This window comes from Musca vetustissima, unplaced genomic scaffold, assembly GCF_032173495.1.
Source record: "Musca vetustissima isolate MV318-11 ecotype Yass unplaced genomic scaffold, APGP_CSIRO_Mvet_v1 utg47938, whole genome shotgun sequence".
In the NCBI taxonomy this organism is placed as follows: Eukaryota; Metazoa; Arthropoda; class Insecta; order Diptera; family Muscidae; genus Musca; species Musca vetustissima.
In genome coordinates this window covers 59,885-75,223 of record NW_026873674.1, presented here as the reverse complement: position 1 = coordinate 75,223, position 15,339 = coordinate 59,885, and the positions used below count along the sequence as shown (strand labels likewise).

General features: G+C 32.6%; 1 protein-coding gene across 1 annotated transcript; it reads right to left on the bottom strand.

Annotated features, from left to right (window-relative positions):
• Nucleotides 1-1,231: 1,231 nt before the first annotated feature.
• On the bottom strand, nt 1,232-11,915 carry LOC133327227 (glutamate dehydrogenase, mitochondrial). The gene is made up of 7 exons (XM_061535791.1): nt 11,453-11,915; nt 3,619-4,211; nt 2,808-2,969; nt 2,530-2,734; nt 2,140-2,178; nt 1,310-1,594; nt 1,232-1,270 (listed from the first exon to the last, which is right to left on the bottom strand). The coding sequence occupies exons 1-6, from the start codon at nt 11,859-11,861 to the stop codon at nt 1,323-1,325; spliced, it is 1,680 nt and encodes a 559-aa protein (XP_061391775.1). The 5' UTR covers nt 11,862-11,915; the 3' UTR covers nt 1,232-1,270; nt 1,310-1,322.
• Between the last annotated feature and the right edge of the window lie 3,424 nt (nt 11,916-15,339).

Sequence of the window (15,339 nt, the reverse complement as noted above, 5' to 3'; positions counted from 1 at the left end):
GATGCCAACCTACAGAAAACACATAGCGCATAACCCTGTTAAACAATAAACGCAATCTACGCATCACAAAACCACAACTACCACTGAAGACTTCAAGGCCATACAAAAATATTGGCATTATAAGAGCATGCACGAGACGTATCTTAATAAAACGTGGCAAAACAATGTCTAATGTGTATAACTTTCTTAATGTAAAGTTAACCTTAGACACAATAGAATTATTTATATTATTATTTAATATAATTTAATTCTACTATTTAATTTGATATTATATCTTCCCAAATTCTTAAAGTGTCCAATTATTATATGATTTGCTGCTCCTCCTTTATTTCGCCCTTCAAATTATGCACATGATAAATTTGAAAGAACAATATTTTTTGTAGTTTTATTGTTGTTCTTTCATAATTCTTATTTCAATTTATTTCATAAACGTGAATCTAGCCCAAAGGTCCAAAAGCGATTCAAATTCGGCTTAAGTGTTTCTTATAGCCTTTATACATTCTGTGGCAATATTTGATTGAGTATGCATCGTTAACAATAGGATTTCCAATGACATTTTATTTGTAGTTTTTGAGTTAAAACTATGCATACAACTATTTATAATATTCAAAATCGTCATAGAATAAATATTGTGTAGATATTTTTTCATACAAATATTTAATACATATTATTTGAAGTACCATTTATACAGGTTTAATTATTTTGCGATTTAGATTTAGAAAATCCACTTTTCCCACTCCCCAACATTTGAAAAATAAAATAAAACATTGTTTTGATTTTTGTTTATTTTTATTTCGTATTTTAGCTATTATCGTATTAACGAATAGTTTTATATTATTTATTTAAAATGCATTTGCTTAATGGACTGACTGACTTTGTTCAACTTAAATTCAATAAAGAAAAACATCAGAGTAAACGAGAGAATAGATTTTAAATATAGTGGCGGGTTATTTAAAATAAATTAAGACACTATTTAAATATAACTAATACAATTAAATACACACATTTTAGAAGTCACAGCGACAGTTAAAACTAAAAGATAGCCGAAGGTAACGGTTGGCTAATTTCATCTGTTATCAATTACGCTAAGATCATTTGTGACAAATGGGAGAGCAGTAAATATGTTATGATTTCAAAATTCCATTATTGCTTTGCAGAGAACTTAGCACATGTACTTTTCGAGTGTAGTTGTTTTAAGGTTTCCATACTATTTTCTGTTTAGCATTTAAAAAATGTTTACTTCTTTTTAGGCTTAAAATTAATTAAAAGAAATTGCTGTGTACTCCACCTCTTGGTCGGTGTTTGGGTACTGTTTAAGCTTTTTAGAATGCCAAACCAGCATCGCGATAAGTGGTGAAAATCTTTTCAATCGAGTTAACATAGGCAGCTGTTCTCAAATCGAGGCCCAAGTTGTATTTCATTGCGGTCTTCATGATAGCACGGGCGGAACGCTCCATGGTGTAGTCCAAGCCGGAGTGGACAATATCCTTTTCAGAGGCACCGGAGATACGTTTTTGGAAAGCTTCGGATGGAGTAACGGGGATGCGACCACCAACACGGCCAAAACGACGTTCCAAAGATTCTTGAACGGATTCTAAGAGAGGAAATAAAGCAAATAAATATAATTCGTATCGTGTTCACAATACAACACAACATTCAACAGTGAATGTATATAGGATTTGGGAATAGAGGTGCTGCTACAAACATAAGGCAAATTTATACATAAGAAATACGCAAGCGTTACATAAATAAAACTAAATCTACATAAACAAAACAAAATACAAGGTGGTAAATAGTGTTGACCCAAAGCAACAATAATCTATTAACACACATTGACTTTAGTCTGTAACTCGAAATACATATGTTGAATTGTACATTCTTACACAAATAACAATCACTAAATGTTTTTGAAAACGAGTTCCAAGACCTATGGTCGTTATTACAAAAAATAGATTTTTAAATGATTCTCTAAAATTAAATTCCAATCAAAAAAGGAGTTCGTTTTCACAACAAATATGTATTTCACAAGTCTAGATATACATGTATGAACTAATAATGCCGTGACGATTAAAAACAAAAATTGAAAATAATACATAAAAAAGAATATAAGTTGAACAAAATAAAAACATGAAACTGTACCGTCCAAAATAAACCGTTCAATAGACTGTTGTACTGAGGCTATATTGGTTTTAAGAAGAAATAGAGAAACGGAAAAAGAATAAACGAATTACTATGGTAAAAATGCAATATACCATACACATACAATAAAATACAATAGCATAAGTATGAATAAGGGAAATCAATGGTCTAACAGTCTTTCGTACGTCTTTACAAAATGAAGTTTACAAAACCATTATTGTGTCATGTCGCGGTGAAGGTGAAACAACCCAAAGATATTTGTGTGTCAGAACTAATTCTCAATATATAATTTAGCAAAACAGCTATATCGGATAATAAAGCCGCAAATAAAAACATGTTGTTTTAAATAAATGTAAAGGTCTTATTAGGAAAAATCCAACCAATACTCACCCAACAAATGATAGTTTGATTCACGTTCATATTTGAAGGTAAGACGGCCATATGAGACATGGTTCAAGTTCTTCAGCCATTCGAAGAAGGAAACGGTTACACCACCAGCGTTGATGTACAAGTCAGGAATAACCAAAATGTTGCGATCAATCAAGATTTTGTCGGCAGCGGGTGTAGTAGGTCCGTTAGCAGCTTCAGCGATAATCTATGATTATACGGGAAGCACAAATTAGAATATTACAATATATATATATATATTTTTTTTGTAGAATACCAACCTTGGCTTGGATTTTGTGGGCATTTTCACTGTTTATAACCTTTTCAACGGCAGCAGGAATGAAGATATCGCAAGGTTCAAACATCAAGTTTTCACCTTCATAGGGTTTGGCATGAGGGTATCCAACAATGGTACCATGTTCATTCTTGTAATCTTCCAAAGCCTATAAATAATAAGTTAATTATAATTGTTATTAAAATTCTAAACAAATATAATTTTCAATAATGGTACAAAAATACAAGGTAGGATATACTGAGGTGAAAAAAAAAATTGTAAAGAAAACTTTGCATGCGCAACAAGTTATTGTATTAATTTGACATTTTGTCAGCATTGATTTCGTTGCAAAATTGAAAAGAAGAAGAAATTGAAAATACCAATTAATGTTTATTTAATCCATCACTAAGGAATGAAGTAATAAATGGTTTCACGCAATTTTTTATAAAAACAAAAATATGTATTTTGATAAAATAGGACAGAATTGCGTCATTGTCAAATTCTAAGTGGTTAACAATTAATTCTAAATCTTTTGATTAAGAAAACATTAATTTATTAGCTTAGTTAATGAATGTAACTCTGCAAATATTTTGAACTGAGTTTCTTAATTTAATAATAAAAATATTTTGTTCACAGACAAGTATTGTGTTTTGACTTGGTCTTTTCTTACAAACAAATTTTATCAAATAAATTAACCCATTCGCTGGCCAGAAAGTGTTCCTTTTTTGGAACAAATGTATGTGCATAGTTGCTACAATTCAGAAGTCTACCCATTATGCACTTTAAGCCCTAATGTAATTTATATATGTATTATTTACCTTAGGATCAATACCCTCGGGATTGAAAATGCTGCCGTCGTGTTCAATAACACCGATGCAAGTGGCACCGGCACGGGTCAAATAACGTGTAGAGTGAAGACCGACATTACCGAAACCTTGAACGATGAAAGTTTTGCCACCCCAGCCGGGAGTTGTGCCGATCATGCTCATGTAGTTGGCTTCATTGATGAAATTCTCCAGACCGTGGAAAACACCGCGACCAGTGGCAGAAACACGACCGTGAATACCACCTTGATTGATGGGTTTACCAGTAACACAAGCATGAGCATTGATATCCAAATGACCGATGGTCTTGGCATAGGTGTCAGCAATCCAAGACATTTCACGTTCACCAGTACCCATGTCAGGGGCTGGTACATCGACACCGGGTCCAATGAAACCCTTCTTGGCCAATTCAAGAGTGAAACGGCGAGTGATTTTCTCCAATTCGTGCTCAGAGTATTCTTTGGGATTGATTTTCAAGCCAGCCTTAGCACCGCCGAATGGTACATCAACACAGGCGCACTTGAAGGTCATCAAAGCGGACAAAGCTTTAACTTCATCGCGTGACACATCCATAGAGAAACGGATACCTGAAAATACAACAAACGTGAAAATAGTAAATTGAGGTATTACTCATTCGAAATCATGTGTGTAGTATGTATGAAATATTCAATAATATTGTCTGCAATAATGTTTCATTTGCTGCAACAACATCGACAAAAACATTTGGAAAAAAGCCAAATATTTTCAATTTTCTTTTTATGCAAACTGCTTTAAATTTAGATCCTGAAAACGTATGTTTTTTAATGACAAATATTCGAGAGTGTGTGTTTGTGTAAATAAGTGAAAATTGCAAAATAAAAAACTATTTCAAGGTTCTTTAAAGTCTATTGACTCGCCCGAGACGACCCAATTGCAACAGAATGTGAACGAAGATCGTTGAATTTACTCGTAGTGAGTCGCATACACGTTTCAGTTTCTTTTGCCCCCATTCTTCAATTTATATCGGCAAGTAATTGTGCCAGGAATATTACGAAATTAACGTGCCATACATCAGAAGCACGTGATTACAAAACGTGCGGAAACAAGTGGCACATGTGATCAGTGCAAATGAAAAAAAAAAACAAAAACATTCTTTTGCCAACAGATGTGAATAATTTGGCATTTATTTGCAATGCATTTGCCATAAATAGCAATTGTAAGGAATTTCCATCACACATGTTAATTTATTACGATATCTTAAACATTCCTTTTGATGTTTTTTTAAGCTAGCTATTGTTATGTTGAAGGTCCAATATCCAATTGGATACAATAAATATAAATACATATCTAAAAAAGATATCAGTATTTAAAAGAAAATGTGTTTTGTTTTTGGAAATTCTTTATCGTAAACAAATAAAAGTATCATAAATGGCAATTATTGCTTATGATATTAAAATGGACTATTATACTGTGATAGTTCACATTGCCAAGAAATATGATTGATAATTTATTACCCATTTCTTTCATAATCGTAGTTCAATATCATACATTTGATAACACAAATATAGTAACACCTATAACCCATTTCAATTACAAAATGCGCGCGCTTTTGAATGTTAAAAAATCGTTGGTATTTTAAATTTTGGAAAATTACAACATATCGAATTTGTACAACATAAAAACAAAACAATTACTGGGGATCAAATCTTCAAAATTATATCCCTATGAAATGTGTGAAACTGAATTTGATAAACAAAATAATAAAACTGCAGAAAAAAATGTTTTTTTTTTTAATTAATATTTGTCTAAACTGTACCTCTAGTAACGAGCATACGAAAATAACGAATTATTTATGATGCCATCACACAATGATACATAAAATGGCAAAAAATGTATTGTTATTTGTTAGAGGGCACTTTTTACGCCACAGACTGACAAACAAACGTTTATCAGTTTCTAAAAGAGAACAGCATTTATTGCCGAAATACATACAACGATACAAACAAAATGGCAAACTAACAACAAATAAAATAAGCAAACATCGTAGAAACGATAATGAATAAAAAAACCTTATCGGCTTTTTGGTTGGCGTTTTGTGTATGAGTAAACAACTCACGGCACTGAAGATCACCATTGCAGAATACCAACACCAAAAGTCCCGACGATTTCGGCCAACGCATACATTGATCGCGTGATAATGGTGTCAGTTTTGAAAGAGCCTCTTAATCTAATCAACAAACGTACTTTGAAAAACTAAAATCGAATTTTTGGCAAAACAAAAAAAGCCAGCACGTTGTTGGACGGCATAACATGTAGCAACAATTTAACTGGCAAACAGTGAAAATTGGGGGCTCGATCACTCGTCGCCATGTGGGGTGTGTTCTTTATATAGCGACAGATAACGACCAAGGTTAAATAAACTAAATAAACTTCTTATAACATACCAATTTCGTTTCTACAATAGAAAAACATATACATATATTTATATATATATATATATATAGTGCGATAGTCGAACACTATCCATATGACTTTGAAATAAAGAACGTCATCACAGCAGCGTATGATACTGTTCCTATAGCTAAAAACAGCAAAACAATCTGATATTCAATAGAAACTATAAAATAAAAACACACTCTAATGAATTTTGTCACCGCCTATAGCTGAAAACAAAAACATATTAAAACGGAAAAGAGTGAGACGCCCGAATACATACTTGCTTGCTAAATATATATTTGATTGTTTTTTATTCATTCTTTGGTTTGTTGTCAGGTGACTAGCTGCGAACTGGCAATAACAATAATAATCATATTAATAGATATTGTTGTTCAGGTTGTGTGCACTAATATTTTTGAAACAACAACATCAAATACAGACTTATTTTGTTTCTTATGATATACATCGCAGTAAATGCTTGTTTTATATATTCTTTGCATTTTGTTTGGTGCAATTTATTTGCTGTAAATGTAGATAATAAATCAATTGTAATGGAATTTCAGGGCTTTTGAAGCAACAGCTGTTATGTTTGCTGGTTTATATGGTTATATATGAGTGTCAAATAAAATAGAAAAAGAAGTTAAGTTCGGTGGGGCCGAACTTGTTTTACCGTACACAACAATTAAGAGAACTATAACAATTTAGAAATATGCCGGTCCCAAGCAACAACAGTATGAAAATTTAATTAGTACATTCATTATACGGGAAATCGTTGGTCCTTCCGAAGCGTATAAATCGAAAATATGGTCGCCTATATCCAATCCTATATATACCTATATCCTGGATATATCTGGTTCAAAAACAGTCAAATTGAAATTATTAAGAATTAATTGTTTTTTGCTTTTTCATACATTTGTGCTAATCAAATACATTTATGTCAGTGTTAGCATAAAATTCTATTAAATTTCCAACAAATGCTCTGTTTTTATTTGAAAATTACATACGGTAAATATCAAACCGACTACCGATAAATATTAGAGAAACCATTAAGTACGTAAATATTAATTTGGGAATATAACACAAATAAAGATTAAAAAGCGATTCCCTGGTCAACACACTGGCTATCACAAAAGTACTTATATCAGCAATAAATCAATATTAGAAACTATATCTAAGAACTAAGGTCCACTAATTGTGGTCTTAATGTATGCTTATACAAGCCGTTTACTATTCGGACGATCCTCGTAGTTTGATTGAAATGTGTACATATGTTAAGCTGTTGGGTAAATTGATAAGCGTTGTAATTTGTCACAAGACTTGATAAACGAATAAACAAATAAATGCATATTAAATTTATGACATATCATAAATTCTCGTACAGCTCAAGATTGTGTTTATGTGTAGTGTGCACATTGTGGAATACTTAAATTGTTGCAAACTGTCATGGAAGATTGTATGTGGAGAGTGAGTATGCGTATATATTTATTATCAATTATTCTAAGACAATCGCGCTATTTTAACTAATGAATTTTCAATAATATTAATAGAAAATCGATACTAATACCTATGGGTTTTATATTTAAAAACTGGTTTTATTAGCACCTATATTTATATGCGCACGAATATTAAATCTGTGGATTAACATATAGTAAAAAACAACAACAGTTTGTGTATTTATAAAAAACTACTTGTATTCTGTTTATTTGTCAAACTTATCTAAGAATATGTTTATCAATAAGATAACATGTTTATAGATCATGCGAATAACTGATGCTTGCTAACTCGATGTGGTTGCCAACTCGAGGCTCGAATTATTATTCGTTGATAACAGTTACTGCCTAATGCACCTATAATAGTAACATTGTTCACCATTGTCAATAAAATACCATGTGTTAATTGATTTCACTTTACGTTTTGCCTTCGACATTTAAAACGATAACATTAATAACAAAATACAAACAATTTCATTAGGAGGTTTAGAAGTTGTAGAACAACGTATTTGTAAATATTTGAGAAGTTGTTTGCTCACGTTCAAAAATCACTAATCTGTAACTTTAAAATATGTAAATCAAATAATTTTGTACAGTAGCTAAAATGGAATAGTAAATTCAAAGCTATCTGCTTAAATTTAAAACAGAACACAATTTTCGGCATTTTATAAAAAATAGCTCTACCGACACACCCCCTTTTTTCTGTGCCAATATATTTTTATTTATTATCACTGAAAGTCAGTTGGATATAAATTGAAAATATTTTAATAAAATTACATCTTCCGATATTAAGTATTAAAAAGATCTTATCTCTTTTTGGAGCACCTTTGACTCCATTATCAACTTAAAGAAACCGCCATCGAATTCTAGGCAAAAGTTCCAACAATTTTAATGTTGAAATTATGTTACTAAGTTTAATTTTTTATTACTATTTTTGTAGTTAAAATAAACTTTCAAAATAACGCAGGTATTTTATATTCTATATTGTAATTATAAATTTTAATTTAAAATCGACGCCTTTAATTTTACCATATACAGTGTCGGACAAAACATATTGAACTGAAATTATATTTTTAGTATTTTGCACTTTGAGGTCACAATTATAAAAACGGAACTTGTAATTTGGTTTCAAATTAATATTTATACATCGTTACGTCTTTTGCTGGCAAAAATATTCCAAAAAAAGGAAGTATTGTTTGGATTTCGTACTGTTATCATCAAAAGGAACTCGAATTACTTAAAAAAGGTCGCGACAAAACAAATTGGACTATTGCAAATGTTATCAAAACAAAGCTGCAAATGTCCCGTTACAATTCGCAGCATAGAATAATAGGACAAAAAGAATATTGGAACATGTGATGCAATAATTAGCTCTTGTTAGTCGTTAAATGTTGAAGGTGACTGGCTACGAAGTGAAAAGTGAAATTGTTATTAATTTTAAAGTTAAAGTGAAAATGGCGCGAAATAAATACAACGCACAGTTCAAAGAATTAATAATTAAAGATTTTCGAGACGGATTATCACAAAAAGATATTTGCAAAAAGTATGGTTTGCCGAAATCAACCGTCAGCTTCATTATAAAAAAGTTTACAACAACCGGAATACTAGAAACTGTTCACTGTGGTGGCCGTCCAAGGGCCACAACATCGAAAGACGATGCAAGAATAGTTAGAGAATTCAAAAAATATCCGGATAAATCAGCTACGAGTGTGGTAGAAACTCTCAACTTAAGTATAAGCAGTCGAACCGTACAAAGAAGAGCATGTGCTGCTGGACTTAAAAGTTATCGGGCTGCAAAAAAGCCATTCATATCGGAAAAAAAAGCTCGAATAAAATTTGCCGAAGAACACATCAGTTGGTCTTTACAGAAGTGGAACACAGTTTTATTTTCGGATGAATCAAAATTTTATTTAAAATGTTCTTATGGAATGAAGAGAATACGGAGACCAATAAATAAGAGGTTAGATCCACGATATTGCCAAGGCACAGTAAAACATGGGGGAGGTAATGTGATGGTCTGGGGTTGCTTTTCTGGAAATGGACTAGGACCCATACACAAAATAAATGGGATTATGGATAGATTCATGTACCAAGAAATCTTGCAAAGTGTTATACTTCCCCATGCAGAATGGAATATGCCACTGGTATGGCAATTTCAGCAGGACAATGATCCCAAACACACCTCAAGACATGTAAAAGATTGGTTTGAAAAAGAAAATATTCGAGTAATGAAGTGGCCAGCACAATCATCGGACCTAAATCCGATTGAAAATTTATGGAAAATAGTTAATAAAAAGATAAATAGAGAAGGTGTGGGAGGAGATAAGCAAAAACTTTTTGAAGCCTTGGAAGATGCTTGGATTTCTATAGACAAAAAAACGATAGACAACCTTATAGCTTCCATGCCCAGAAGATGTGCAGCCGTCCTCAAAAACAAAGGATTTTCGACAAAATATTGATTGCATTGTTTGGTTCAATATGTTTTGTCGCGTGAATTTTTGACATATTTTGGTTTTTTTTACAAAGATTGAATTTTTTATAAAATGTAGAATAAATCCTATTTGTTTTTAAAGAATAATAGTTGTGTTTTGAATTTCAATGCATATTTCTTTTTAAACATGAATAATTTTATATGTTCATGAAGTTTAATGAAAATTTAAATATAGTCCAATATGTTTTGTCCGATACTGTAGTTGCAGTCATATTATGTTCCATTTAAATGCAATAAATGTCAATTACTGGTACATTGCAGACATATGAGAATCCTCTTTAGAAACTTTATTACAAAATATCTCTTGACAAAATAAACCAACTAGAATCTAATAGAATATTAATAACAAATAGCTATTTCTATGTTATAGTTATAAATTAAATCCCAAGGGAACTGTTCCGAAAGTTATTCATTTTATGATAATCTACATTAAGAACAATCAAATGGGATATCATGGTTTGCGTCTTGTTTATTTCGACTATGTTTGCTTGTGGTGTTAAACATATATTAACGAACCACGCTTGCAATACAATGCACATATGTAATTGTATGCGAGTGTGTGTATGAAATAGGGAGACATTAATCAAATTATTGGGCAGGCGAAAGGTTTTCTTTTTCAATTACGGAACAGGTGAGAACAACATCCTAGCATATATGACTTGTATAATAATCTTCCCTTCTTTCCACCTACCCATAGTGGTCTATGCCACTAATTATGCGACAAAAGAAAAAACGCTTAAATCTGTTTAGCCAACAAAAAACAGACTTATGTATGTCTTATGCATACATGTACTTGACAACATACCACCTCCAGAGGTGGGTGACTGGTAAAAAGAGGATCACAAGGGTTGAGTGTAGGGCAGTAGCTAGCACCTTATGCAATTTCTTTTTTTTATAGCCACTCGTGCAGTTTCTTAGTCGGTCTGTCAGCCACCTATGTATGTTAACACACAAACATACTGCATTATTCGCATGTTGTGAAGGGGAAAGCATTTGATAGATAAAATATATATTTTCGTTTATTACTGAACGACGTACATACATTGTTTGTCTACTACTAGTGCTTTTGCTTTTGGCCAAGATACCAACAACAATAGAGATTGTATGGCAATAGAAGAAAAACAAACAACTGCAAAAATATTATATACAATAATACGTTTTTTTCGGTGGCGAATTATGCGTCAATAAGAACATGTTGAGCAAAAGGAAAGCACAAAAATTGTATTACATAACCAAATCGCATCAAAAAATGACAACTCGCATACGAAATTAGGCGAACAAACAAAAACACACACACAAACGCATTGTCGCATGGAGATTTTGCAAATTCTATTGATATTGAACTAACACACACACCGACGGTCTAATCCGCCTGCGAATTGTTGCTTTACTTATTTATGAACAAAATTTAGATTTTGGATTTTCTACTTACCGCCCTTGGTGGGAACACGGTGAGTGCTGTGTTGGGCACGGTAACCGGTGATAAGTTCAAAATCGCCTGAATCACGACGTAATGGGAATGCAATTTCGATGATGTGGTCACAGGGTTGCATAAGCATCAAGATACCCTTAACCTTCTTCTTCTTATCCTCCAGGGACAATTTGCCTTTCATGTCCTCCAACAAGCGGTCTTCGGCGATTTGGCAGCCACGGTGGAAGAAGTACTCTACCATATCAAAGAAGCGAGGGTCTTTGGCAGTGGGCACATCCTTTAGACGGTCTGGAATTTGGTAATCGGCATAGCCGCGAGCCTGCAAAGCGGCAGTTGGCAAGGCCTTGACCAATGTTGCCGCTTCTTGGCGGATGGCGGCATGACGTGCTAAATTCTTCAGGTGATACATTTCTCAAGCACAATTCAACTCCTCACACACAAAACCAAAAATCTTACTGCTACCTCGGCTATTTTCTATCTCCACTGTTTAATGTCCGGTGGAGCTTCTCAACCGATACCTCGAACTGACTGACAAAAATTCCCTTTGCAATGTTTAAATTGAATTTTTTACGATTACACTCGGCTATATATATGCGAATGTGTGTGTTCATGTCTTCGCAACAGCATTGCCAGCAGCAATTGAATTCTGACGTGGGCATAGAAAATCAATATGAACGATTTGTTGGCCAACAAAAGGGCACTATCGGTAAAAGACAGAAATTGTAAAAAAAATTATATTTTTTTACAAAGGTATAAACTAAATAATTTGTTCTTGGGATTTTGATAAATTGTCAATTAATTTTAATCATGGTATAATTATAATATATTATTACTTTAGAACGAAATCATCTGGCGCTTGCTGTTACCTTTTATTATTATATCATGAATTTTAATCAAGGTTTATTTAATAGGTTGTATGCATTGGCAACAATAACTAATATTTTACGTAAACAATATTGTTGTTTGAAAAATATGGGTAATTTTAAAATTTTCATAATAAAATTGAAAAACATGAATGAAATATATTAAATTTATGATTATATGGCCTACACATACTTCTTGTAATTGAACCATTATCGGATGTGTCTGTAACACATATAAAAATGCTGAAAATCGGGAATTATACTATTGGAAAGATTTACTGCTTCAAACTTTCTCAGAAGGCAGATTAAATTAAATAAGGAATAATTTTGAATTTAAATTCTACTAAATTTTCCTGCTGTATCGTTTTTAAAAAATAATTTGTCATATCGAACTTAACACGATTATTACGTTGGAATAAAATCAGCTGAGTACTGCAATATATATTTAATTTAATTGTTTTATTACTGTTAATAGTATAGCTTGTAAATTTCTTATATATGGTATTCGAATTTGGAATTGTGAAATACATAGAATAAATTAATAAAATGGAAATTGAAACTAATCTTCGACAACACGAATCTAACCGCGCTTTGATTTATCTTTTTGATCGAACACGCCATTATTTATATACTATTTTCGCTTTTCTTATAAAAGAAAATCATCTGAAAAAGACAAAATCATTTCAGTGCACACATCGATCAACTCCATAAAATGAAAAGTTGAGAAACCCAATGATATGAATTCAACTATATTTAAAATCATTATTATTATTAAGAAAAGTTATTCTAAATTTAAAAAATTTACGAATATTGCCATGTTCTGACGGGCAGTCGAACAACGTAGTTCGCTCTCAGAATTACGTACATGAATTAAACCGTTCATACAACACTATTCTTAATTCATGTCATCAGATTTTTCTTTTTCAAATTTGTTGTTTCTCCTTTTACATCGAAATCTCAACTTATTTGTGTGTATTACCTATGAATTTAAATATTTTTTTTAATACATTTTTATATTTTCTCATTTCAAATGTCAAATACTGTCACATATAAAAATTTTGAGAATTTTTTGTTTGAGTTTCCTCAAATTTGTTTCTTGTTTTGTACGCTAATTAGAACGAAGGGGAAAGAAATTCATATTGCATTATGTAGATAACAAAATTTACATCCTGCTGCATATATAAAAACTAGACCATTTTTTACTTTTCATTCATTATTTTCCATTTTACTAAAAAAGTTTGAAAATTTTATAAATATTTTCAAACTGTCAAAATTAATTTTTTTTCGATAAATGCTCTCAATTGTTAAGGGCTAAGCAGAATGCTCGCGTTGAGCCATCCGTCGCGTTATATGTTATCGAAAATACAACAACCACAAGGAAACGATAACACAAACGCTCGAAGTTGATGTGCGCTGCGCTTCGGAGTTAAATATATTTTAACTTTTTGCGTGCGCTAACGCGATAACAAAAAACGTTTGCGTTATGTGTTATCGAAAATACAACAACCACAAGGAAACGATAACACAAACGCTCGAAGTTCATGTGCGCTGCGCTTCGGAGTTAAATATATTTTAACTTTTTAGGGCTAAGCAGAATGCTCGCGTTGAGCCATCCGTCGCGTTATATGTTATCGAAAATACAACAACCACAAGGAAACGATATGCGCGAGTGTTATCGTTTCCTTGTGGTTGTTGTATTTTCGATAACATATAACCCGACCGATGGCTCAACGCGAGCATTCTGCTTAGCCCTTTTGCGTGCGTTAACGCGATAACAAAAAACGCTCAACGCGAGCATTCTGCTTAGCCCTTTAGAGATGGGACACATTTCTTGGTTATTCAGAGAGTGATTCGAATTGAACAACGTACAAATGTTGGTGTTCGCTCAGACAATTTTGTATGGGGAACTAAGTAATAACATCATAATTAAGGGTCGAACAACGAATGAGAGAGCGAACAACGTTCGTCTGTACATGGCATATACCAAGGACTTTGACACTTATCAAAAAGTGCACCCAATCAATTATCTACTGAGCGTCTCATATAATGAGAACTGCTAAAATTTTTAGTCATTATAAACAGATTCCAAAAAAAATTTTGCTGGGTTGTCGATTACTCGTAAAGACACAAGTAACGATTATAGAGTAGGCAAGTACTTGCCAACACAACCGGCAATTCGCGAAATTCATTTTGTTTGCAAAAACGCCTGTCATCGGTTCGCAGATTGAGTGCTTGTTTATAAACAATTTTTGGGGATTCTGTAAGGGCTATTAAAGCGATTATCGCTTTCCCTATTTAAGTTCCAAAGCGTACAGCTGCCGGTTGCATGCATTTTAAAGGCTTTCCCTATTTAAATAAAACTCTCAAATTGAAAATAATTAACTTCTTTGTTCGGCACGAAGGATCTGGAGCAGCACAGCGAACAGCACCAGCATACGCTTACAATACAGTTGCTGCAGGTGTCGGCAACCGCATATTTTCCACTACTGCAACAACAACGTTGAAGGCAGCAAAGTGCCACAAGGTTAGTATGATTTGAAATAGAAATATATAACATTTATGTTTTTCATTCCGAATATACTTTTTCATTGTAGACAAAGTGTGTGTAGCATTTGTTGGTTCTTTGCCATTAGAAAATATGATAAGTTGAGCTGTTTTCAGTTGTTTCCAAACATTTTTCTTCTGCTTTTGTTCATTGCAGTCAGTTCAGTGCACCACAAAATATATTGGTTGGCGTCAGACGACAATATCGGATGCTAGTTCTATTTATAAACAAGTGTTTGTTTTGGCAATCACAATTGCTGCCATTCGCATATTTTGTTATCTTCTATGCACATCCATACATACATATACACAGTGTATAGATTGGTTTTGAAAGATTCCCAAAACTCGTTGTTAGGCGGTCTTTGTTATAATGGATAATTAGCAAGTCTATTGTTTGAATGTGACGTATATACTACATATCTATCTATGCCTGTGCTTGGCAGGCTATTGAAATTTTATAACTGATAAGAACACATTATG

Bases quoted from the DNA above. Each gene is read 5' to 3' on its own strand.
- LOC133327227 (XM_061535791.1), bottom strand. From the start codon at position 11,861: ATGTATCACCTGAAGAATTTAGCACGTCATGCCGCCATCCGCCAAGAA. The intron at 2,735-2,807 runs GTTGGTATTCTA...GTATAATCATAG, and splicing joins CCCACAAAATCCAAGCCAAG to ATTATCGCTGAAGCTGCTAA. The intron at 1,595-2,139 runs GTACAGTTTCAT...TTCCTCTCTTAG, and splicing joins TGAACGGTTTATTTTGGACG to AATCCGTTCAAGAATCTTTG.